Source organism: Chelonia mydas, chromosome 25 (genome assembly GCF_015237465.2).
Source record: "Chelonia mydas isolate rCheMyd1 chromosome 25, rCheMyd1.pri.v2, whole genome shotgun sequence".
NCBI classification, from domain to species: domain Eukaryota; kingdom Metazoa; phylum Chordata; order Testudines; family Cheloniidae; genus Chelonia; species Chelonia mydas.
The window spans coordinates 1084374-1111511 of record NC_057858.1 but is presented as its reverse complement, the minus strand read 5'-3'; the positions used below and the strand labels follow the sequence as shown (position 1 = coordinate 1111511).

The following is a 27138-nucleotide window of genomic DNA, read 5'->3' as shown; positions in this document are numbered from 1 at the left end:
ATGCAGGAAGGACGGAATCAAGAATTCCATCCTGTCATGTTTCTCAGCAAGAAGCTGTCTGAGAGGGAAAGCCACTGGTCAGTCAGTGAAAAGGAATGTTATGCCATTGGAAAAGCTTCGCCCAAAACGTTTGGGGACGGCGTTTCCACCTGCAAACCGACCATGCTGCGCTACAGTGGCTTCGTACCGCCAAGGGAAATAACAAAAACCTTCTTCTGTGGAGTTTAGCTCTCCAAGATTTTGATTTCGACATACAACACATCTCAGGAGCTTCTAACAAAGTGGCTGATGCACTCTCCGGTTTCCCAGAATCAACTGGTTAAAATCGTCCTTGAGATGTGGAAAATATTGTTAGTCTTTATACAGTTAATAGTATATTTAGAGATGCATGTGTCTTATTAACTGTTTTCTCCTAGAGCTCCAGGAAGAAATACAGCCAGTGTTTCACCCTATCTGTGATTTGGGGGGCATGTCATAAATATAAAGGGAAGGGTAACCACCTTTCTGTATACAGTGCTATAAAATCCCTCCTGGCCAGAGGAAAAATCCTTTCACCTGTATAGGGTTAAGAAGCTAAGGTAACCTCGCTGGCACCTGACCCAAAATGACCAATGAGGAGACAAGATACTTTCAAATCTGGAGGGGGTTTTTGTCTGTCTGTGTTATACCTTTGCCGGGAACAGATCAAGGATGCAAGCCTTGCAACTCCTGTAAAGTTAGTAAGTAATATAGCTAGAAAATGCGTTAGATTTTCCTTTGTTTAATGGCTTGTAAAATTCGCTGTGCTGGAGGGAATATGTATTCCTGTTTTTGTGTCTTTTTATAACTTAAGGTTTTGCCTAGAGGGATTCTCTATGTTTTGAATCTGATTACCCTGTAAGGTATTTACCATCCTGATTTTACAGAAGTGATTCTTTTACCTTTTCTTTAAATAAAATTCTTCTTTTAAGAACCTGATTGATTTTTCATTGTTCTTAAGATCCAAGTGTTTGGGTCTGTGTTCACCTGTACCAATTGGTGAGGATATTATTATCAAGCCTTCCCCAGGAAAGGGGTTGTAGGGCTTGGGGGGATATTTTGGGGGAAGATGTCTCCCTCTTTCCCTGTTGTTTAAATTGCTTGGTGGTGGCAGCATACTGTTCAAGGACAAGGCAAAGTTTGTACCTTGGGAAAGTTTTCAACCTAAGCTGGTAAGAATAAGCTTAGGGGGTCTTTCATGCAGGTCCCCACATATGTACCCCAGAGTTCAGAGTTAACTGGTTACAAGACAGCATCTGTATTGGTGTGTTCAGTACATGCCTAGATCATTGGTTGTGTCTACATTTGATTGATGAATTTATGTGTTCTGGGTAAATTAATCGACTGATTGGTTAAGAATAACCTAATTTCTTGATCTGAAAAATAGAGTCCGTAAATGTAGAAATGAACACAGCATTAAAATGAGTAAGCTGGACACAATAAAAAGGGTTATTTCTAATGAAATTCTATCATGATATTGGCTACCACACTTACCAAATTAGCAAAACTATTTTGTCAGACTTCATCTTAAAATCCAATTGCAACCTTGGTAAATTCATATTAACCCCATTCACACAGTGATTGCAGGCATGCTTCGTGTCTGCTCCTGAAGTTTGTGAGTGCATTTGAACATGAGTCATGTCCATGAGCTTCTCTGCAGTGTGTGTGCTCATGTGTCGTGTGCACACCGAATGTGAGCATTTATGTATGTAGCATGAGCACTCTGTGTGTGAGCACAGAGTGCACGAACAAACTGTGTGCTCACGTACCTAATATGTGGTCACATGCAGGGCCCTGAGCACTACAGACTCAGGCTTGGTTCACCCAGAGCCATGTGAGAGCATGATGGGGACTGTGCCATGGGAAGGAAACCCCTGGGACTCATTCATGTTCTTGGAGTCAGGGATCTTTCTAGTCACCTCTGCCAAGTGCTGGATCAGCCTCAAGGGGAGGAGGCATTCTGCACAGAAATAGACCCTGCTCTCTCATTGCTTTTCTCTCTAATGCCATGTACAAGGGCTATCATAGAATCATAGAACATCAGGGTTGGAAGGGACCTCAAGAGGTCATCTAGTCCAACCCCCTGCTCAAAGCAGGACCAATCCCCAAATAAATCATCCCAGCCAGGGCCTTGTCAGGCCTGGCCTTAAAAACCTCAAAGGAAGGAGATTCCACCACCTCCCTAGGTCTCACATTCCAGTGCTTCACCACCCTCCTAGTGAAAAAGTTTTTCCTAATATCCAACCTAAACCTCCCCCCAAACTGGACACAGTACTCCAGATGAGGCCTCACCAATGTCAAATAGAAGGGAACAATCATGTCCCTCAATCTGCTGGCACTGCCCCTACTTATATAGCCCAAAATGCCATTAGCCTTCTTGGTAACAAGGGCACACCGTTGACTCCCATCCAGCTTCTCGTCCACTGTAACCCCTAGGTCCTTTTCTGCAGAGGCTAGTGGAAATCCCTCTGTGGGGAGTCATATATTAGGGCTAGTCTACACTTGAAATGTTGAAGCTGTGCCACTATAGCGTTTCAGTGTAGTCTCTCACTACAGTGATGGATGGATTCTCTCATCGGGGTAGTTAATCCATCTCCTTGAGAGGTGGCTGGACAGACTGGTTTTGGAAAGAGGGAGATGACTTCCCAGAATATGGCAAAAACTACGGTGATCCTAAGAGCACCCCAAATCTAGAGGACAAGGGGCTCATTGGTATCAGGTACTGAGTTTCAGCTGGCCTGACCAGTTGAATGTACCCCAATTCTCTTATGTCATAGTCTGTATCTAATAGGTGTCGTATGAGGTATCATTGGAAAACTAATATCACACTGACCATTAATATGCTTGCATGGTGTACTTAGGGCAAATACCCAAAGGACTATACAAATGTGAAGAAAATATGGCAATAAAATGTGTTTCAACTGGCCAAATCTGCGGAGTTAGTAAACAGGTTTCTTTCAGTCAAAGGAAAGGCCGATGCCTCCATCCAGGTGCAACTGCCAATCATAGTAAAGTGGCCATTCCTTGGCATACTGGAGGCCACAGTGACTGATCAATTTGCATTGTAGAAAGCACCAGCAAGGACGAAAACAGCATGGAACCTTCTCCATCAGACTCCATAGCACCTGTCCTCACAACAGGGGCACTGAATTTTAATAAGGATACTTTTCAAACGTTCACTAACCTACAAAAGAGGGGTAAAGAATCCAACATGACCTTTCAACTGAACTGACTCTGTGGGAGATCCCGAGTCTGGGGATGGTCAGCGATTCTGTTGGAAGGGGGAATCTTACCTTGAACAAACATCATCATTTTGTTAAGTCTCACTCACTAGAAAGTGTTTTTCACTTTAACTTGCTGATAATCATTTCTGACTTTGTTAATAAACTTGTTTTACTTTAAGAAAAGGAGTACTTGTGGCACCTTAGAGACTAACAAATTTATTTGAGCATCCTTTTCTTTTTGCGGATACAGACTAACATGGCTGCTACTCTGAAACTTGTTTTACTTTGAATCTAAACCGACCCAGTGTTATGTTTGAATTGAAGTGTTTGTTAACTTCAGTGAGTCATTGCTAGAAGGCTCAGTAAATGGCCCCTGAACTCTCTAATTCAAATAAGATGTGCCCACTTCAAGTCACGTGAAAGCCAGATACCGTGAAAAATGAAAGTTCTGGTCTAGACTGCAAGATTTTGTACTTTCCCTGAAATTAGTGCCTCTAATGCATTTTGTACATTGTATAATGGATTTTGTAATGCCTATAGTACCTTGGCTTTTGTAGATGTGACAAAATACATTACAGGCTGTGTTACATCTGGTACATCCATGCACCTTCTAGTGGAATCAATGGAGCTGTCAATTCATCATTTCTCTTCTTCAGACAAGGAGAGGAATCTTCTAAAGACAAACACACTTTCACTCTAGTTCTCCCTCTCAATCTCTTTTTGTCTACATACTTCTGTATTATTGCAAAGTGACTTGCTTATGGTCACGCAGCACATCAGCAGCACATCCTAGAATAGAACCCAGAAGTCCCAAATCCTAGTTCTCTGCTCTGACTACTAGATCTCCCGGCATCTCAGTTACTATTTGATTTATAAAACTATGTTCATTGAGCATCATTCACACTTCATTCAACTTCAAAGTCAATGAGAGACACTCTGAGTCAGCAGTATCTTTGTTATTCTAGGATAATTTATTACACAGAACATTTGAAAAACATTTCTGAGACAGGAGCCAGCCTACATTTAGAGTCTGGGAGGTCCTGTTATCCTCCAGCCTTCTCGCTTGCCTATCTTTGTAAAAGCAGCCAGAAGTCCTAGCGCCACACATGCTGAGGAACCAGTGGCATAGCTGTGAGCTGGGAAGAGAATGAAAGAAAGATATGTTAAGTTAGCAGTGTAAAGTATGAGTAAATCTTAACACATTTGGATTTCTCTTTTGATACTGATATTTGACTACAGGCAGCCCAAAGGGCCGATGGAAAATAGAAATTTAGGATTTCTTTTCTTAAAGATACATGGTGTTCCTGCTTCCAACCCAGGCAGTTTTTGAGGTATCAAGCCCTTATCCCACGGACCCATCTCCTATGTGAATCAAGTCCTAACTGCTTACTTTAGAAACTAAAATGTTCCCTGGTTTTTACTCCCATTAACTTGGCAGCCAACACAGCTAAGAAAAGTAGAGCCAGATTCGATTTCTTCCTGATCAACATTTTTTAAGTTCAAATCATCTATACCCGAAGAAAACTCACTGAAGAAAATAGGGCTCCATAAGTATTCCTGAGGGCCTAACTGTTAGCGATGTGCAAGAGGCAAGAAATCAGTTTGACTCTCAGAGTACATGGAGAATTTGCAGAGCTAGCAGCTAAATTAAGAACACCTCTTTACATGAAAAATGAGTCGCATTTGTTAAACAGTAAGCATGGAGCCCCATAGTTAATTGGTTACATCATCACATTTGAGATCAGAACTACAATTTAAACAGACATATTGCCCCATTAGCTAGGCTGCAGGTGCATTCAGCATAAAAACAAGCGCAGCCTTCTTTCCCTAATCTCTGTAAACCTTTCTTGGTTTGCTGAAGATATCCCAGGATGCACTACTGGGTTGCATCATGGATTGCAACAGGATTTCTGGTATCCAATGTCACAGTGATGTATTCTGGGTCATCTTCTATGAACTGAGGTGACAAGAGAATTTCAGAGAAAAATAATGTCTGAGAGTAGTTAAACTCTGTTCTGTACACACAAGCTGGCTTTTGGGGTTAACTCCATTTTTTTTTGCAGTTCATCTTTGAAGCTAGCTTTGGCCCCCCGATCTATGTTTATTTTGGTGCCAGCCCAGAGCAGCTTAATTTTTTGGACCTTAACCAGACTGGATTGGTCCAATGTGGCTCTTCTGAATTTGGCATGGCCTCCACTCATCTTCTGGGAGATGCCTTTTCCTGAAAGGACTGAATCTGTGAGGGCATGTTGCAATTTTCCTTGGTGAGCAATTTGTTAACTGAGGTGGGGTTCATTTCAGTGGCCCACTACAGGCAATTAGAGACTGATGTTTGAGAGATGTGCATATCACCATGATAACTAAGCAGGTCCAATGTTAATATATTAATCAAGTTTAATTAATATTAATTAAGATTAATTAATATTAATCAAGTTGCAGTGGGGGATGTTTAGGTTGGATATTAGGAAAAACTTTTTCACTAGGAGGGTGGTGAAACACTGGAATGCGTTACCTAGGGAGGTGGTAGAATCTCCTTCCTTGGAAGTTTTTAAGGTCAGGCTTGACAAAGCCTTGGCTGGGATGATTTGATTGGGGATTGGTCCTGCTTTGAGCAGGGGGTTGGACTAGATGACCTCCTGAGGTCCCTTCCAACCCTGATATTCTATGATTCTAATCATATCCATGGACTAGATTCTTATGCATCAAACAATACACTTCCATGGGAAGGAGATAACTTCCTTTACGCAGGGGTTTAAGAATTAGACAATTTTATAGAATTTATATAAACACATTAAAAATACTTCATGCTGTTGATACATTTCAACCTCCGTGCTGACCACAACTTACTTCTTGCACCCAAGACAATGCCTGATGCACAACCTCCTATGAAATAATTCAGGGCATCCTCCGGATCCTCCCGGACTTGGGCACTGAGGCAAGTGGTCAATCCAAATACTGCTCCCAAAGTAGCTGTAAGGAAAAAGTAAATAGTAATGGGTACAGCAAGCAAGTAACTGAGATCTACAGAGCAGAAAACATACTACCCAGAGGCCTGGTGCACCAGGAACAGCCAGAAAAGTTATGGTTTTACCCTTCTTGGGAAGCAGAGGAATAAATATTTATCGCCATGAACAAACATCAGTAAGTCACAGAAAAATGGCATTTTCTAGTCAGGTGAAGCAGACAGCCTGACCAGCTGGATTCAGCATCCACACTCCCACGTTTTGTGTAAGCAAAAAGCTGCCAGAAAACAAATCAAACCATTTTTGTGACACAAGTTCCTGTTTGTTCAGATATGCTACTACACCCCCCCACCCGGGAAACTCTGTACCCTCTCTTCTAAGTCTAGTCTCTTTTCGGTGCACATTCTCCCCTGGGCATAAACTCAGAAGGGTGTTTATGATACAAGTCACAGTCTATAAGTCAGCCTATAGACTATAAACTAGCATTACATTACAGGGCTCTACACCAGTTTTCAATTAGAACTTATCAATGCCAGTTCTTGCTAAAAAGAGCACTAGAGAACATGAAACTATCCCAACAGACTGAGCACACAACCCCAGCCTCCATGCTTCTGCCATCTTGGACCTGGGAATCAAAATACAGCATCTCATGCAGTAATGCAGAGCACCTACCTCCAAACTACTGGGTGGCCTTATGAAAAACGATCAACAAATTCCTTTTCAGGAGTGTGGACTGCTAAAGGGATTATTAGTTTCCTACCGGGTTATGAATAGTCACGAATATTAAACTCCACCCCACTATTCTGCACTCTTTCTTGCTAGCATTTCCCCCACTATACGCACTGAATCTTCTTAGGAAGCGTCTGAGGAAGGATTGCAACCCAACTAGGTTCAGTCAGCTAAGCTTCCTAGATGACAGACCTTGAAAAATCCTGCTTCTGGGTACATGCACTGCTTCCTCACTGCATAAGCATCCAGACACCTACTCCTGCCTATGCTTCAGAATGATTCATGAACCAGGGAAGGACAAGCATTCAGCCACCTAAGAGGCCTAATACAGTAGGCATGGATGCTTAGAGACAGCTTCCCAGACTGGGTCTCATTCAAATCCAGCTGGAGGGAGATGGTGCCACCCACCTTGTAACTTTTAGTTCAGTGGTTAGAGCACTCCCTGGGCTTTGGGATAACCAGGTTCTGCCAGATGGGGAGAAAGGATTTGAACTGGGGTCTTCCACCTCTCAGGAGGCTGCTCTAACCACTGAGCTATGGGCTATTCTGATGTGAGGAACCCTCAGTCTCTCCTGCTGAAGCTGTTCCACTGTGGATAATTAATGAAAAAGTGACTAAAGCAAGGGACTAGACCCAGGGTCTCCCACCTTCCAGGTGGGTACCCTAACCACTGAACTACAGCGTGATTCCCATTCTGTCTCTGGCCAAATGACGATTTCACCGTAGATAAACACTTAAGAGTCACTGGGTCATGCTTTCACTATTTATCCAGAGCAAACAGTGTCAACAGAAGAGACGGATGAAGTTTCACAACAGAATATCCCATAGTGCCTCCCTGGCTAGCTCACTGGCTAGCTTAGGCGAGGAGCCGCCTAGTGCGAACTGAGAAGCAAAAAGAGGGAATTTGCCTGGGAACCATCCAAGAGGAGCTACGGTGAGTGCTGCACTGGGGGGCCGTGTTGTGAGCTGGTGGGTTGAATATCTGAGCATCTGTCTGCCGAGACCATTTGTTTGACTGGTGCTAGTTGCAGGGACTGTTTGACCATGTGTTTATTTGTTTGTTTGAAAAGTGTGACTGTTTGATTGTGTGGTGGTTTGTTTGAAAAGTGTGATTTGGGAGTGCTTTGTTCCAGGTGGGGCTTGAGTGGTTGATTGGAGGGAAGGCTTTGAGCCGGGGCAATTGTTTTGAGTCAGAAGCCTTATAAAAAAAAAGCAGCCACTTGTGAACTGAGTGAGCTGCGAACAGACGGAGTTTGCCTGGGGGCAGAGTTCCCACAGAATTTTTGCCTCTCAGGCTTCTGTGAGCAGTAAATACATCATCTGAAGAGGCTCTTAGAAGGAAGACAATATGGATAGTGAGCGATCAGTTGTTGTGACCTGCACAGGATGTGCCATGTTTGTCTTTCTCCCAGAGGATAGAAGTGACTTCATCGTTATGAAGTGCAAGATGGTCTCCATATTGGAAGAGAAGGTTAAAGGACTGGAGACCCAAGTATCAACCCTGCGTTGCATCAGAGAACATGAAGAGTTTCTGGATAGAAGTCAGCATTTGGTAGTGCAGGCACAGCATGCTGAAGAATCAGAGAGGGCAGTGCAGAATGGGGAAGAAAACTGGCAGCATGTGACCTCCAGAAGAAGCAAGAGGAGAACCCACGTACCCCCAGTGCAGATAGAGGTAAGAAACCGTTTTCAGGCTCTCTGCACAGGTACTATGGCGGAGATTGGTTTGGAAGAGTCATCTGAGGAAGGGATCAGAAGGAGACCCCATCGACCGAAAGGCATGGGATGCATTGTCCTAGGGATGGGGGTTCCATGACCACCACTCCCAAGAGGAGGAGATGGGTGGTGGTGGTTGGGGATTCCCTCCTAAGGGGGACAGATTCATCCATCTGTCATCTAGACCGAGAAACTTGAGAAGTTTGCTGCTTGCCTGGAGCTAGAATTCAGAATGTGACTGTGTCTGATCAAGCCCTTGGACCACCACCCCTTCCTACTTCTCCACGTGGGCACCAATGATACTGCCAAGAATGACCTTAAGTGGGTCACTGCAGACTACGCAGCTCTGGGAGGAAGGATAAAGGAGTCTGAGGCGCAAGTCATGTTCTCATCCATCCTCCCTGTTGAAGGAAAAGGCCCAGGTAGGGACCATCAAACTGTGGAAGTAAATGCATGGTTATGCAAGTGGTGTTCGAGAGAGGGCTTTGGAGTCTTCGATCATGGGATGCTGTTCCAGGAAGAAGGACTGCTGTGGAGAGATGCGATCCACGTACCAAAGACAGGGAAGAGCATCTTCGCAGACAGGCTTGCTAACCTAGTGAGGAGGGCTTTAAACTAGCTTCGCTGGGAGATGGAGACCTAAGCCCTGAGGTAAGTGGGGAACTGGGATACCGGGAGGAAACACAAGGAGGGGGATGCAACAGGGGAGGCCTCCTGATTCATACTGAGAAAGTAGGGCTATCAGCTAGTTATCTTAGGTGCCTGTACACGAACGCAAGAAGCCTGGGACACAAACAGGAAGAATTGGAAGTCCTGGCACAGTCAAGGAAGGATGATGTGATTGGAATAACAGAGACTTGGTGGGGTAACTCACATGACTGGAGCACTGTCATGGATGGGTATAAACTGTTCAGGAAGGACAGGCGGGGGAGGAAAGATGGAGGAGTTGCACAATATGTAACAGAGCAGTATGGTTGCTCAGAGCTCCATTATGAAACTGGAGAAAAGCCTGTTGAGTGTCTTTGGGTTAAGTTTTGAGATGAGAGCAACAAGGGTGATGTCATGGTGGGCATCTGCTATAGACCACGAGACCAAGAGGATGAGGTAGACAAGGCTTTCTTTGGACAACTAACAGAAGTTTCCAGATCACAGGCCCTGGTTCTAATGGGGGACTTCAATCACCCTGACATCCGCTGGGAGAGCAATATGGCAGTACACAGACAATTCAGGAAGTTTTTGGGGAGTGTTAGGGAGAACTTCCTGGTGCAAGAGCTGGAGGAACCAACTAGGGGCCATGCTCCTCTTGACCTGCTGCTCACAAAGAGGGAGCAATTGGTAGGGGAAGGAGAAGTGGGTGGCAACCTGGGCAGCAGTGACCATGAGATGGTCAAGTTCAGGATCCTGACAAAAGGAAGAAAAGAGAGCAGCAGAATACAGACCCTGGACTTCAAAAAAGCAGACTTTGACCCCCTCAGAGAAGTGATGGGCAGGCTCCCCTGGGAGGCTAATATGAGGGGGAAAGGAGTCCAGGAGAGCTGGCTGTATTTTAAAGAAGCCTTATTGAGGGCACAAGAACAAACCATCCCGATGTGCAGAAAGAACAGCAAATATGGCAGGCGACCAGCTTGGCTTAACAGAGGCCTGGTCCACACTACAGGGTTAGGTCGAATTTAGCCACATTAGGTCGATTTTAAAATGAATGCATCCACACAACCAACCCCATTCCGTTGACTTAAAGGGCTCTTAAAATTGACTTCTGTACTCCTCCCCAGCGAGGGGAGTAGTGGTAAAATCAACCTTGCTGGGTCGAATTTGGGGTAATGTGGATGCAAATCGACAGTATTGGCCTCTGGGAGCTATCCCAGAGTGCTCCATTGTGACCGCTCTGGACAGCGCTTTGAACTCCGATGCTCTAGCCACGTACACAGGAAAAGCCCCAGGAACTTTTGAATTTCATTTCCTGTTTGATAAGCACGGCGAACTCAGCAGCACAGGTGACCATGCAGTCCCCCCAGAATCGCAAACGAGCTCCAGCATAGACTGAAAGGGAGACACTGGATCTGATCGCTGTATGGGGAGAAGCATCTGTGCAGGCAGAACTCTGATCAAAAAGAAGAAATGCAAATATATTTGCCAAAATCTCACAGGGCATGTTGGAGAGAGGCTACAACAGTGAAACACAGACGTGCCGCATGAAAGTTAAGGAGCTGAGGCAAGCCTACCAAAAGACAAAGGAGGCAAACGGTCGCTCCGGGTCAGAGCTCCATACATGCCGCTTCTATGATCAGCTGCATGGCATTCTAGGGGGGGGACCCTACCACTACCCCACCACTGTCCGTGGACACCTGCAAGGGGGGAGTCTCACACAACAGGGAGGAGGATTTTGTGGATGAGGAAGAGGAGAATGTGCAGCAGGCAAACGGTGAATCCATTCTCCCTGGCAGCCAGGACCTTTTCATCACCGTGGAGCCAATACCCTCCAAAGGCGGGATTCCCGACCCTGAAGCTGGAGAAGGCACCTCTGGTGAGTGCACATTTGTAACTACAGTACAGGGTTTAAAAACAATAGTGTTTAATGTTTGATTGCCCTGAAGAATTGGGATGCATTCGCAGCCAGTACAGCTACAGGAAAAGTCTGTTCACATGTCTGGGGATGGAGCAGGAATCCTCCAGGGACATCTCCATGAAGCTCTCCTGGAGGTACTCAAAGTATTCTGGAATCATTGCAGCATAAAGCATGGCAGCGAATGGTCCTGGGTTTTGGTCACATTGAAGCAACATTCGGTCTATATCTTTCTGTGTTAGCCTCAGGAGAGTGATATCATTCATGGTCACCTGGTTGAAATAGGGGAATTTTTTGTAAGGGAACAGTAAAAGGACCGTGTTCATGCTGGGCTGTTTGCGCTTGGCTAAAAGGGATCATCCTGGAGAATAGCCACGCGCTGGGGTGGGAGGAGGTGTGTTGCACATCCACCCGAAAACCACAGACCCTCCTTTTAAATGTGAAACTCAACCCATTGCTTGCCATTGGAAAGGACGGTGCTGCAGTTTGAAACCATTGCTACATGTTATGCATAAGAAGCCAATCCCGCGTACCCTTTGCGTTACCATGGCTGCATGGAAACCGAATTCTGTTGCCCAGCCATGTGTGATATATCACCATACCGGCAGGTGCTCAATATAAAAGGCAAAATGCGACCTTGTACCTAAAGCACATGTGCTGTCTGCTGTGAATTGCTTGATTCGCTGTGAAAGAGTCTCCCTTTTGTTCTCAGAAATGTATTGTCTTAAATTTTACTCTCCCTTTTTATCTCCCCCCAGGTGCAAATGTTTCTAGGCTCCCCCTATCATCTCCGTCCCTGAGGTTATCGCAGATTAGAAGGCGAAAAAACACACACTCATGATGACATGTTTTCCGAGCTCATGCAGTCCTCCTGCACTGATAGGGCACAGCTGAATGCATGGAGCCGTTAGAGGCTAGGAAAGCATTAAGTGAGCGCAAAGAGCAGAGGCAGGAGCATGAAGAGCAGAGGCAGGAGGCAATGCTAAGGCTAATGGGGGAGGAAACGGACATGATGAAGCCCTGGTGCAGCTGCAAGAAAGCCAACAAGAGCACAGTCCCCCGCTGCATGCATTGTACAACCACCTGACCTCCTCCCCAAATTCCATATCCTCCTCACCCAGATGCCCAAGAACGCAAGGGGGGCGGAGAGAGGGGAGAAGGCTCCGGGCACCCAGCCACTCCACTCCAGAGGATGGCCCAAGCAACAGAAGGCTGTCATTCAAATAGTTTGATTTGTAGTATGGCTACAATAAACTATGTGGCCTTGTCCTTCCCTCCTCCCCCACCCACTCAGGCTAACTTTGTCAGTTACCCCCCCCCCTCCTTTTTTTAAGAAAGAATGCATGGTTTCAAAACAACAGTTACTTTATTTCAAAGGGGGGAGGGTGGTTGGCTTACAGGGAATTAAAATGAACAAAGGGGGCAGATTTGCATCAAGGAGAAATACACACAACTTTCACACCGAAACCTGGCCAGTCATGAAACTGGTTTTCAAAGCCTCTCTGATGCGCAGTGCGCCTTGCTATGCTCTTCTAATCGCCCTGGTCTCTGGCTGCTCAAAATTGCCAGGCGATTTGCCTCAACCTCCCACGCTGCCATAAACATCTCTCCCTTACTCTCACACAGCAAGCAGCAATAACAATGGGAATGTTGGTTGCACTGAGGTCTAACCTAGTCAGCAAACAGTGCCAGTGAGCTTTTAAACATCCAAAGGTACATTCTACCATCATTCTGCACTTGCTCAGCCTACAGCTGAACTGCTCCTCACTACTGTCCAGGCTGCCTGTGTATGCCATGGGAGCAAGGGATAGGCTGGGTCCCCGAGGATAACTATGGGCATTTCAACATCCCCAATGGTAATTTTCTGGTCTGGGAAGTAAGTCCCTTCTTGCAGCTGCTCGAACAGCCCGGAGTTCCTAAAGATGCAAGCATCGTGCATCTTTCCCGGCCATCCCACATTGATGTTGGTGAAACGTCCCTTGTGATCCACCAGTGCTTGCAGCACCATTGAGAAGTATCCCTTGTGGTTTACATACTGGTTGGCAAGTTGGTCCGGTGCCAAGATAGGGATATGCTTTTAGTCTATTGCCCCACCACAGTTAGGGAAACCCATTGCAGCAAAGCACATCCACTGCAGCCATGACCTGCACATTTCCCAGAGTCACTACCCTTGGTAACAGAACGTCAGTGATTGCATGGGCTACTTGGATCACAGCAGCCCCCACAGTAGATTTGCCCACTCCAAACTGATTCCCGACTGATCGGTAGCAGTCAGGCTTAGCAAGCTTCCACAGGGCTATCGCCACTCGCTTCTCAACTGTCAGGGCAGCTCCCATCTTGGTACTCCTGCACTTCAGGGCATGGGAAAGCAACTCAGAGTTCCAGGAAAGTGGCCTTACGCATGCGAAAGTTTTGCAGCCACTGTGAATCATCCCATACCCGCAACACTATGCGGTCCCACCAGTCTGTGCTTGTTTGCCGGGCCCAGAATCGGCGTTCCACTGTATCAACCAGCCCCACTGCCACCATGATGTCCCAATTGCCACAGGCTGTGCTTTCAGGAACGTCTGTGTCCATGTCCTCATCAAAATCGTCCTCGTGCTGGCGTCTCTTAGCCTGGTTCTGCATATACTCCAGGATAATGCGCGAGGTGTTTACAATGCTCACAACAGCAGCGGTGAGCTGAGCAGGCTCCATGCTTGCCGTGGTATGGTGTCTGCAGGAGAGCAGGGTTGCAGCAGAAGCAGTGGATGACAACGGATGCCACGAGAATAGATATTTATACAGAACGACGAGAGGTCCTGCGAGGTGGATTCATGGCACCAGGAGAGCAGAGTTGCAGCGGAAGCGGTGGATGACGACAATATGGAGAAATTTGCTACTGAGACTGAGCTCATTTACAATAGCAGCAGAGCAGAGTTGCAGCAGAAGCAGTGGGTGATGACGGTTAGCAGTCCTACTGCACGATCTGCTGACAGCAGCACCCAGGTCACAACAGCAGGGGTGACGGTGATTGCAGAGCCATTGGCCATTATCTTCGAAAACTCATGGCAATTGGGGGAGGTCCTGGATGATTGGAAAAAGGCAAATATAGTGCCCATCTGCCACGAAGTCACTGGGGCAATGCTCTGGAACTACTCCGCATGAAGACAGCCAGGACTCTGGTGTAGCATGCCCCCCTCAATCCTCTCTTTTCCAGGCTAAACAATTTTTTTCAATCTTTCCTCCTAGGTCAGGTTTTCTAACCTTTGATCTTTTTTTGCTCTCTTCTGGACTTTCTCCAATTTGTCCACATCTTTCCTGAAGTGTGGTGCCCAGAACTGGACACAATACTCTAGTTGAGGCTTTAAATGGGCTGAGCAGAGTAGCAGAATTCCTTCTTGCATCTTGCTTACAACAATATATCCCAGAATGACTTTTGGTTTTCTTATTACAGTGTTACATGGCTGACTCTTATTCACTTTGTGATCCACTATAACCCCCTCAGATCCTTTTCTGCAGTATTCCTTCCAAGACAGTCACTGCCCATTTTGTATTTGTGCAATTGAATATTCTTTCCTAAGTGTAGTACTTTGCATTTGTCCTTACTGCCCCGGACTCCCCCTCTTCCAGTCCCCCACAATTGACTGCCCAGCTTCCAGCAACCCTACCCCAAACGCGCCCATTGCTCCTCCTTCTGGTCTTTGTTCTGCTTCCTGGGCAAAAGGTGTCACCTGGTCGCATCCCACTCCTGGTTCTCAGGTTACGAAGGGTATTGGCCATCGCCTATGTGCAGACAGCTGGGCAGCCTCACCTGCTCCAAGGCCTCAGTGAAAAAATCACGCACTCAGTTCCCATCACCTAAGCACTGGTGCAGTACACAGGGAAACTGAGGCATGCTCAGTATAAGACAGTAAGACTCACATGCAACATAACAAGATGAATAAAACCCCACTTTGTCACAGCGTGAGACTTGCTGGAGCCGAAGCCTGAGCCCCACCTGTTCCATCTTGTCTGTTTATTCTCTGACTAGAATAAATATATGATAAACTGTAAGTGACAATGATTGTCTGAAAATTTATGAAGGCAAAAACTGATTAAGCCTAAACTGAGTAGACTCATGACTCATTTTCCAACCATACAATAACCTTCTGTATGTAATCAACCACTGGTTCCCCCTAGCATCAGTGCCACCTTCTCAGGAGTCCCTGATGAAACCCAGGGGACCTCTGACCCTTCTCTCATACAGGATATCAAGCGGGGAGAATTCTGTTAACTCTTGAGGTACCTCCCTATAAGCAAACAACAGACAGGGTAACATTACATCCCAGTCACTTGCCTGCTAGGTTGCATACATTCCTAGCATAGTTTTTAGAGTCCCGCTGAACCTTTTGACTACATTGTTTGTCTCTGGTTGCTATGGGGCAGATATCAGCTGTTTTACCCCAAACATTCTCCATAATTTTCTAAATAACTGAGACATTAAATTTCATAGAATCATAGGACTTCACTGGCAGGAACCTCAAGAAGGCATCTAGCCCAGTCCCCTGCACTCGTGGCAGGACTAAGTGTAATCTAGACCATAAATCTGACCTGATAAGATCTCCTTTGGAAAACATACTCGGTTGAACACAGTGAACAGAGACGTAGCCACTGTGTCAGCCTCTATATTAGAGGCAGCAACTGCCTCTGTGTATCTACTGGCGAAGTCCATTACTAGCAGAATATATTTCTTTCCCCTCTGGACTGGCCAGGGCATCAGCCAAACAATATCCACAGCCACTCTGAAAAATGCTTCCTTGATTAGTAGTAAGGGGCCCAAGGAGCCTTTTTGTGGTGCCCCACAGGTTTCTTCCGCTTCTGACGTAAGTAACCAGACTCATTCTTTTACCTCATCCTGCATACTGTACCAATGAACATCGCTCTTTAACCTCTCAGATGTCCCCCTTGATCCCAAGTGACCTACAAAACCAGTCATGGCCTAACATCAACTTCCCACATGGTTAGCAGGCACAATCAATTGTTTAAGGCTCCCCAGGACTTCTATTTTTCTCCAGGGGGGCTTCTCTGAAAATTTTTCCCTCTTTTACAAAAAAAAACTTTCCATTTTCCTTATTTTGGGCCTTACTGAAAAGGATTTTCCTTATACCCTCTAGAGAGGCAGATGCTCTTTGCTCTGCTCCAGCACTAAGGCCTTGTCTATACTTTCAGGGGGGTTGACGCACGGTGATCGATGCATCGGTGGTCGATATAGCGGGTCTAGTGAAAATCCACTAAATCAACCACAGATCGCTCTCCTGTCAACTCCTGTACTCCACCTGAACGAGAAGCACAAGGGGAGTTGACGGGAGAGTGTCTAGTTGACGTTGTGTAGCGTGGACCCTGTGGTAAGTAGATCTAAGTACGTCGACTTCAGCTACGTTATTCACGTAGCTGAAGTTGCGTAACTTAGATCCACCTCCCCCCATAGTGCAGACAAGGCCTAAGAGTTGTCTCAGGTACGAGGCACGACTCCTCCCCCATCCTCCTTGAGACACTTTGCTATGCTCTTCTTTATATGGCCTGGAAGTGCCTCCTCCCCACTCAGCTACGTTTCCTTCCTCACAGTTCACATCTGGGAACTCAGCTATGTATTCCTTATTGCTACGAGTCACAGAGATAAAAACAGGGACTCCCTCTTTACTCTGGGCTTTTGCACCTCCCTCTGTGGTCTGTGCTCACTGAACAGTCTGTCTTGTACATAGGAAACAGCACTATCAGCTGCCTCTTGTATATTGGCAGGGGTTTTATCCCAAACTGCTGCTCTGATTTCTTCAGAGCATGTAGTCAGGAAGTGTTCCTGTGCAAAGAGGTCAAACAAATCATAAGCCTCTACCCCTTTGCCCACTTTTTCATTAAACCACACATTCTATACTCATTCTCTAGGACTCATCTTATCATTCCTTTTGATATTTCTGAACCTTCGCAACACAGCTTTTTTTAAATTCATATTTCAATGCCTCTCCTATGTCCATCTCATTAAACATTTGCAATGCTTTGCCCGAGAGACTGGAGATCAACATGGGTACCTTCCTTCCTTCTGCAATCTTGTGCAGCTTGCATACTCTTTCAAAAGTGGTGAAATACTCTTCAATACAACCCCTCTATCTGTAGGTAGGTCACAGTTTATCCCAGCAGGGTGACTTTTGGGGAGGACTGCTTGCTGCTTGAGGATTTTATACCTGCATCTCCAGCATCCTGTGTTTGTGCGCTCTTCTCATACTTCTGCTCGTCAAGCTCCATGGTTCGCCGACATACAGCTTCCAGGGTTCTCTGATATGCTTCTACTTGTGCTGCTCTCTGCTTGTCACTCTTTGGCTCTCTGTGAAGCTTCCCACTTCTGAAGCTCTCATTCCTTGTCCACTGTATCTTCAATCTGACCAGCTCTAACTCTATGGCTGTTTCTCTGAAGGTTGTATCAGGCTGAATGTTTATGGCTGCACCCCCTTTTCTTTTGCTCACTTTGGGGGTTCTCTTTTGTTCTATTTCCCTTACCCGAAATAAACAAAAAATAAATGGTAACCTATTTTTGTCTGTTGCCAACCTTCTCAGAATCTTAGAATCAAATTCACCAGTGCTTAGAATGTGATCCTTCGCTAACCAGCAAACTGTGTGTAAATCCTGCCACAACTACACCACTGTGACAGTTCTCAGGGTGTCCAGGACTGAGTCACCTTCCTACTCCAACCCTCACCTCCAGTGAGAGAGAGAATTGTGCGGCAGAGCTCCAGCCTTGTCCATGAAGGTCCCACGCTTCCAGGCGGTTTATGCTAGTCTCAGAGGCTCACTGCGACCCTCCACGTAGCCGTTCTCCCTCTAGGGCCAGGGTACAGTCTACTGAGCCCTTTTCATCATAAGCCAGCAAGGAGGTTGGGGAGAGAACTCCTACGGGCTTATTCCAGAACAGTTTAACCTCCTGTCCTGACAGGGGCCTGTCTTCCCCTCCCAGGAGGTGTTTCTGTAGTGGCAGGTTGGGGGGGAACCCGGGCCCGCCCTTTACTCCCAGTTCCGGCCCAGGGACCCTAATGGCAGCAGCTGTTGGCAGCTGACCTTTTACTGCCAGAGTTGCTACATTTCCCTGGGCCACTTCCCCATAGCTCCCCCGGTTCTCTCTCTTAATGCTTTCTTCACCCTTACCTTAGGGCTCCCTTCTCAGTGGCTTGAGGGTGTTTCATTACCCAGCCCTTCAGCCGCAGTTCCTGCCCTTTGGCTCCCTGGCTCTCTTTGGCCTGACTGGAGTAAGCCCTTTTATAGTATCAGAGGGGCCTTAATTAGAGTCAGGTGTTCACATTAGCTTCACAGCCTCACCTGACTCTTTGCAGGTTAATTGGAGTCAGGTGTTGTCAGAGTCCCTGGGCAATGCTCTGGAACTGCTCCCTACGAAGCCAGTCAGGACTCTGGTGAAGTCTCCTCTCTGTGAGAAGACTGTCTTCAGGTCAAGAAGCTCACACAGCTTCCACCTTCCTGGGTCTGACCTTGGAGCATTCAGCATCCTCTGCCCCTCCGTGTGCTTCCCAGAGCGAGTCCGCCCAGGCGGGGTCCTGGGGAAGCCAGAGGGTCCTGCACACCAACTTCGCAGTCAGATGTGACTCTTAGGCAGCCAGTAAAACAGAGGTTTATTAGATGACAGGAACACGGTCTAAAACAGAGCTCGTAGGTACAGAGAACAGGACCCCTCAGCTGGGTCCATTTTGGAGGGCAGTGAGCCAGACAACCACGTCTGCACTTCACTCCTCGTCCCCAGCCAGCCCAAACCGACTCACTCTCCACTGGGCTTTGTCCCTTTCCCGGGCCAGGAGGTCACCTGATTCCTTTGTTCTCCAACACCTTTAGCTATCACCTTGCAGGGGGAAAGGGCCCAGGCCATCAGTTGCCAGGAGACAGAGTGTCGGCCATTTATGTACACTAGCCCTTTGCTCTGCAACAATTACACCCCTAGATGTATTATGTATCTACATACACCTAGAGACTTAAGAAATGCATAGGGGAAACTGAGGCACCCCTACAGTATTCAGAGGAAACATTAAGAACAGTCCCACTTCGTCACAGTTCACCCCAGCCTGGAGAAGCCCCTGCTCTGGTCGGTCAGGGAACAAAAAACTGCTTATCCAGTGGCCAGTATATCTGCCTTCTACTACTCTGCTGTACCCAACTGGCCTGGGTCTATCACAATTGCTTGTGCTTCACTGGGTGTCAGCTCCTTGACACCATCAGTCTGTTGGCCACCCAGACAATCTTCTCTGGGCTAGCCAGCCCTTGCTTTGCCTTGCAGATTAACCAATAGATGTATCCCAGTCCCCAAGACCCTTTCCAGCATTCTCCTGTAGTATTTAGCCCCTCATCCACTAAGCACACAGAATTACTAGTCAGCTGTCCCCAAAAGAACAGCATACACAGCAGCTTGTTTGATTCAACTAAGGATCAACTCCTGTCTAATATCACAGTACTGAGACTGATTTATAGTGAAAAACTAGAAACTGGGACTGAACAAGGGATGAATCACTCGATAACTGCTCTGTTCATTCCCTCTGAAGCATCTGGCACTGGCTAGTTGGAAAACAGGATATTGGGCTAGACAGACCACTGGTCTTACCCAGCGTGGCCATTCTTATGTATAAGTTTATTATCACTGTTTAAGATTTAAGAGAGAATGAGTTAGGATAATAGAAACAGAAAGGTTACATATAAAACAAAATCATAACATGATTCCTAGAAACTACTTAACTTTAACAGGCTAACCGTCTGTGTAAAGAAGCTTATCTCACTCCAAATGTCTTTTGCAGCATTTCAATCAAGGCTGTTTGAGATCCTGTTTTCATGAACGTAAATAGGCTGTCCATTTACTTCCTCAGGTGAAAGATAAAGAGGTGTCTCTTTGCCTTCTGCTTATACCTGCAAAGCTCACTGTAGGTCTTCAGAGATAGTAGAACACACATTGCTTGTTTTTACCCCTGCGTGATCCTTTTCTGTTGATGCCGTAGGTAAATAGGGCTTCCATTGCAATGGTTTACCATGTTTAATTTATATTTGATAGACAGATAAACATCTTACCTCCTGACTTGAAGAAACCTGGTTCTCTCTTTGGTTGGTGGCAGACTTTAAAACATATTTTCAGTACATATTCACAGCTTGTTAAATATTATCAGTACATACATCACGCAACAATTACGAGGATCAGTACAATATGAGCTTTTTAATTAGAAACCTCACGTGACATCATTTTTACATAAATAACATGAATGTAGTGTGTTAGGTATTGTTGATTTGCCAGGTTTGTTAGGAGCTGCTGTTACACAACAGTAAACCCTTAGCCAATTGGCATTCTGGGGTTCTTTGGGTCACAATAAGTTCTTAGGAACTGATGATATTTGTGACCATCAGTACTAACAAGAAGTAGGAAATATGGGATTTGCTTCCACAAAATTTTTCCCTCCAGCTATGGAGAGTCCAGACTCTAAGGAGTAAGGCTTATGTCTACACCACACAGCTTTTAGCGACAGGGCTGTGTTGCCGCTGTTTGTTGGCTCTCCTGCCAACGAAAAACTTCCACCCCGAATGAGCGGTGTTAGCATTGTCAGCAGGAAAGTGCTCCTGCCAACAAAGAGCTGTTCATGCCGGCACTTGTCATCGGCAAAACTTTTGTCTTTTGGATGGGGTGTGTGTTTTTTTTAACACCTCTGAAAGACAAAACTTTTGTCGTTCAGTTGCCAGCATAGACATAGCCTAAGTTATTTCAGTTTTAAGTTATACCAATACAGTGAGTGTTGAATCCGGACAGCAGCTCCTTAAGCTATCATGTACAGTTACGGATATTAAATTATCTGCCTCAAAACATGTAATTTATACCCAGACTAATCTGACATTTCAAGAGCAGCAGTAGTGAAGAAAGAGTGAAAGGAAACACCAACTATAATGTCCTGAATTTACACTACACCTTTCATACCAGGATCTCTAAGCCAGTGGTTCTCAAATGTTTCTACTGGTGACCCCTTTCACATAGCAAGCCTCTGAGTGCGACCCCCGCCTTATAAATTAAAAACACTTTTTAATATATTTAACACCATTATAAATGCAGGAGGCAAAGCGGGGTTTGGACAGTTCACGATCCCCCATGTAATAACCTAGTGACCCCCAGTTTGAGAACCCCTGCTCTAAGCACTTCACCAAAATTAATTAAGCCTCACACCACACAAGTGTGTGCATGTAAATATTTTACGGCTGTCAAGTATCAGAGGGGTAGCCTGTTAAAATACAGATATTCAGGACTGCCTATAAAGGCCTATACTTTAAGAACTTAAGTGTATTTTTATCACTTAGCTAGTTACATGGGTATAAAAACAAAGAATCAAAATCACAAGTCTGCCTGCATATGGGCCTTCTCTCACTAGGATAGTCTGAGGCCTTGTTCTTAGGCTAAGCTTAGGCTTGTCCTTTGGCTAAGCAGCAGGGGCAGCCATAAGCTGGGAAGCGAACAGTCACATCCTCACATTCCCAATGAGTCACATTGAAATAAGATGCTATTGGGCTGTTAGGAATACAATCCTGTCCTGACAGTGTCTATCACCACCAGATAAAGATGGTTAAAGAAAAAACAAAGTTTAATAGCATCCTGTCAGGCAAGAAATCACTTATCAATAGTTGTGGCTGTGAAATCCTTATTTCTGTATGTTTTATCTTTATGGCCCCCACTTTTCTATTGTTAATCTGTCTGGTTCTAATTGTTTCTGTCTGCTATATAATTAATTTTGCTAGGTGTAAGTTAATTAGGGTAGCAGGATATAATTGTTTATCATAGAATATCAGGGAAGGAAGGGACCTCAGGAGGTCATCTAGTCCAACCCCCTGCTCAAAGCAGGACCAATCCCCAACTAAATCATCCCAGCCAGGGCTCTGTCAAGCCTGACCTTAAAAATATCTAAGGAAGGAGATTCCACCACCTCCCTAGGTAACGCATTCCAGTGTTTCACCACCCTCCTAGTGAAAAAGTCTAGATCCATCCTCTTTGGAACCCCCTTTCAGGTAGCTGAAAGCAGCTATCAAATCCCCCCTCATTCTTCTCTTCCGCAGACTAAACAATCCCAGTTCCCTCAGCCTCTCCTCATAAGTTCAGAGAATTATGTTATAATATGTTAGGATTGGTTAGTTAAATTTCAGTAAAAGATTGGTTAAGGGATAGCTGAGAATATTACTATATAAACTGGGGTCAAACAGGAAGTGGAAAGGAAATTGGAATCATGTTTGCTAAGGGAGGGAACGGGGAACAGGGACACAGGCAAGGCTCTGCAGCGTCAGAACTGGGAAGGGGGACACTGGGGAACAGACTTTGTCAGCGTATAGAGATAAGCCTGACTGGTGTGAAGGGCTTTGGAATATGCTTTCTTGGAAACTAACCCCAATAAACATCGCATTGTCTGCGCTTCGGACTTCTGGTCTTTTGCTGCTTGCTGTCTGCGTGACAAGAACCTTAGAAGTGGGAGGATTGAGGGAAAGCCCTCTAACATAGCCGTGTTAGTCTGTATCCACAAAAACAATGAGGAGTCCAGTGGCACCTTAAAGACTAATAGATTTATTGGGCATAAGCTTTCGTGGGTAAAAAACCACTTCTTCAGATGCATTGAGTGAAAATTACAGATACAAGCATAAATATACTGGCACATGAAGAGAAGAGTTACCTTACAAGTGGATTTTACGGATGGGAACTCAGAGGCCGAGTGGGGAAGTTTGAGTTACCTAATAGCCAACATAAATTCAGTGGCAGACCTGGGGACAGAAGCCAGGAAATCCGGCACTCAATCCCCCGCACAATATCACCAGACCATACCTGCCTCACCAGTCACTTTACTTGAGAGGCCAATAATTTCAACAATGGGCTGTCCATTTAGCTGAATAAAGGCATCTTTATACAAGAAACTCAGTTGCTGAAAGAAACAAGGTCTCCTTACCCATCGTGACAGTGCTCGTGGCTGCCGTTTGCACAGCCTTAAAGGCCGACTCAGGCTGGAACAATACAATATGATATGCCGAACCAATCAAGCCTATAAAAGGGAAAACAGTTTTAATGAGCAGCAGGTCAGAGCCTGTGCAGAAGCACAACCTGAACGCAGATTCCATGAGCACAAAACATGCTTGTTTATTACTGTGTTTGGCCTACATGGCACAATGTGCACCAGAAACCTCTACTACTTCTATTACCACCAGTGTTATGGACAAGAGACACACTACGGGTGAAATCCTGGCCTCATTTAAGTCAAGAGGATTATTGCCACTGACTTCAATAGAGCCAGGATTTCAGCCTAACCATCTAAAGCCCGATGTTATGCTTTGTTTGTGCTGTATCTCAAGCAATATGAAGGTGCAAGAGTAAAACTAGGGAACAAAATTAGATTTGCATTCAAAGGGCCTGTCATCCCCTGCACTGAAGCTCAAGGAGATTTAGGAGGCTAGTGGTGCAGCCACACTTTTGATCTTCCACCAAAGGCAAGATACGCATGGCTGAGTCATACTGATGCTACAGGGCAATTTAAAGGATTTTATTTTAAATTGGGTTTCTAACCCTTTTTTTGCTTCTTTCTAATGCATACAGAAGGCCTGAAAGGTAAAGGGGTTTTGTTGGGAAAGAAGGTAGTTACTCTGAACAGTCTTTTGTTGTTTGTGTTTTTATTTTAATAATATCAAGCCTGAGCTTTCCAGGCTTTGTTAGAGGACTTGTTGGGGGGCATCAGAGTTTACTGCAAGTTCTCAAGGCTCAATCTGGAAGGGTGCCAGGGACATGCTTAGGTGCTTTGCTGGACTGGACCAGATTGCTCGGCACCATCCAGGATTGAGCCCTCACATTTTAAAGATGTTCACTCTTTATCAAAGACTCTTCATTAAGCATTCAAGTTAAATAGGTGTTAAATGAATCAAAAACTAAAATGAAAATCACTTCCCCTCAACTTTCAGTCACTTATGATTAGGGCCCTCCCAAATTCATGGCTGTGAAAAACACATCATGGACTGTGAAATTAAATCTCCCCCATGAAATCGAGCTACTGAAAGGGTGGGGGAGAGGGAATGCTGGGGTGCCCCAGCTGGTGGCTCCTACCATTCACCGGGCCCAAACTGCTAGTCCACTGGGATAGGGAGGACAGGACTTCATCTTCGCCTGCATGGCTGCTCAGGGGCAGGAGGGGAAATCAGACCTACCTCCGGGTACCACCCTGGCTGCAGAAAGCTCTGTGGCTGCTGCCAGCTCTGAAGCAGCATGGGGAAGGTCAGACCCACCGCCACCTCCAGAAATCACAACCCTTAAGAGGTGGTTGCTAGGTCAGTGGAAAAATTCTTTTGCTGACCTTGCTGCATCTACAGTGGGGTTTAGGATCACTTAACGATGTCACACAGGGTGTGAAATTTTAGGTGTAATCAGGACTAAGATAGAGTATGAATTTAAAGGCCATTCCTGAAAAATTCCACATGTGAACACCCCATTAACTGCATACTGCTACCACAACTTATTCACTGACCTAAACCAGCTATAGTTTTGCTTTACATTGCTAAAATAGCTACTGCAATCTGCCCCTGAAGTGATAACATGTCAGAGGTAGGTGAAGTGATCCCTTTACAATTTACAAAGCACTTTGAGATTATTTAGGATGAAAAATACTACAGATATGGAAAGTGCTTGTGCATTAATTAAAAGTAATAAATATTAAGAGAGCACAAAGAGGGATGCAGCATTTGACCATTCCCCACACAAAAATACTTCACTCTTTTCCTCTCAGAATCACCAAGCATTTCACCATTAAAAGTCAAATATCCTTATGAGGCAAATGTTAATGTTTTATCAATGGGGAAACAAAGGCAGGGAGATAAAGCAATTTACCCAGGTTAATGTGATTTGCATGTTAAGAATGAAATAAAATTTCATTTTGCCATGAAAGTAATGAATTAGTGCCCTTTTACTGACACTACTTAATGCACACAAACAGAGCACTTCTAACTTTTAGAAATGCTTTAACCAAGGACATTCAAAAGCAAATATTGCTCTTACAGCACTACTTTGACCACACTGCATAGTCTGTAAATTTTACGGTAAATACCTTAAAAATTACATTTAAAAGGGAATTTGGAAAACTATGTATAGGCAATATGACCAAGGTTAACATTGTAGAATTTTTAACTTTTGGACTTTGCATCTTAAGTGTTTGACTTTTTCAGCCCTTAATACAACTTTAATGGCTACAATTTTTGCATATAATTTGCTTTAAGAAAGGGAGCGGGTCTTCCCAGGGCTCTTTGGACTGAGGAGTTTTCAAGCTGCCTTTCCCAGCGCCGGCTAGTTTTGCGAGACTTCATGCTGTGCTTAAAGCCCCAGCTCCTGGAGTCCCACCCACAAAGGGAGCAGGTGAGGGCTCAGCTTTCATCCCATTTGGCCAAGACTACACTACAGTGGGGATCAAGGGTATGTCTTCACTACCCACCGGATGGGCGGGCAGCAATCGATCCAGCGGGGATCTATTTATCGGATCTAATCTAGACATGATAAATCGATCCCTGAGGGCTCTCCCCTCGACTCCCATACTACAAGAGGCACAGGCAATGGCGGAGCTGCAGCAGTCGACTCGCTGCGGTGGAGACACCCCGGTAACTTCAGCTCCGTGATTCACATAACTGAAGTTGCGTAACTTAGATCGATCCCCCTCCCCCCAGCGTAGACCAGAGCTGAGATCCATCCACCGGCAGTCGATTTAGCGGGTCTAGTAAAGACGGCCAAATCGACAGCCAGTCGCTCCCCAGTCAGCCCCCGTACTCTACCCCCCAGGAGAGGAGTAAGGTAAGTGGACCCCGCGGGACTCGACCCAAGGTACGTCGGCTGCAGCGCTGTTATTCATGTAGCTGGCGTTGCACCGCCTAGGTCGACGTAACGCGGTAGTGTAGACACCAGCCAGCAGCAGCGCCGCAGCCAGAGGCGGGGCAGGAGCCAGCCGGACCGCATATGGCTACGCTGCGGCGCGGAGCCGCCCCGCGGGGACAGACGCGGCAACCGGGCCGGCAACAGAGGCTCGCGCTAGCCGAGCGCGGGCCCAGACGGGCTCGAGCCATGGCGGCCAGCGGGGGCTGCGCGGAGGGGGGCCGAGCGGCCTGGCCAAGGCAGGCCCCGCCCCGGGCGGACGGGGACGAGCGGGATCGGCAGGCAGCGAAGCCACGCCAGTCTCCTCACCCAGCGCGGCCCCGAGGCGGCCGGTGATCCAGGCCCTGCGGGCGCAGTCGGTCCCCTCCGGGATCTCCCAGTAGCCGGCCATCGCAGCCGCCGCGGCTCCGCAAGGGCACGAGACAAAGCACCGCGAGAACTCGCGGGCCAGCTGGGGTCTCGCGACACCTTCTCGTTCTCGCGGGCGTTCCTCAGTTCCCGTCTGTGACAGAGCTTCCGCTAGCCACCCGCGCGCATGCGCAAGGCGAGGCCCGGCGCCGGCGCCGGGGGCTGCAGCCAGGGCCAGGTGCGAGTTCGGCCGCTGCCCTGAGGCGCAGGGCCCGGCCGCCGTCCCCCTGGGCGGGGAGGGTGGGAGACGCCTCGCTGGCGCGGATGCCAAGTGGGGGGCGTGGTGCGTGACCACAAGGGGCTTCGCAACACGGCGCGGAGCGGCAGGCGGGTGTTCTCGGAAAGGGATTTGGAAAGTGGGAAAATTAATAATCGACCTGACAGAACCGGGTGACGACTGGCCGTCTGCGGCGCTGAAGAGTTAACCCTTCACTGGGGTGACTGTTAGGCAGGAGGATAAAGGATCCACACGTCCCAAGCATCACTCTCCATCTTTCGTTTCCCTGGGTGAAAAGAGAGGCGCATCGTCCGTTCTAGTGAGACAGTGAGGGGAGTTTGCTTGTACAGAATCAGTCGGGGCTCTACTAAGAGTGAGAACTATGAAGGCAC

The 27138-nt window shown here is 46.5% G+C and overlaps 1 protein-coding gene across 1 annotated transcript; it reads right to left on the bottom strand.

Annotated features, from left to right (window-relative positions):
- Positions 1-4190: 4190 nt before the first annotated feature.
- On the bottom strand, positions 4191-26609 carry NDUFA11 (NADH:ubiquinone oxidoreductase subunit A11). The gene is made up of 4 exons (XM_037885564.2): positions 26431-26609; positions 23174-23266; positions 6090-6212; positions 4191-4378 (listed from the first exon to the last, which is right to left on the bottom strand). Exons 1-4 carry the CDS (start codon positions 26510-26512, stop codon positions 4266-4268), a joined length of 411 nt encoding a protein of 136 aa, XP_037741492.1. The 5' UTR covers positions 26513-26609; the 3' UTR covers positions 4191-4265.
- Between the last annotated feature and the right edge of the window lie 529 nt (positions 26610-27138).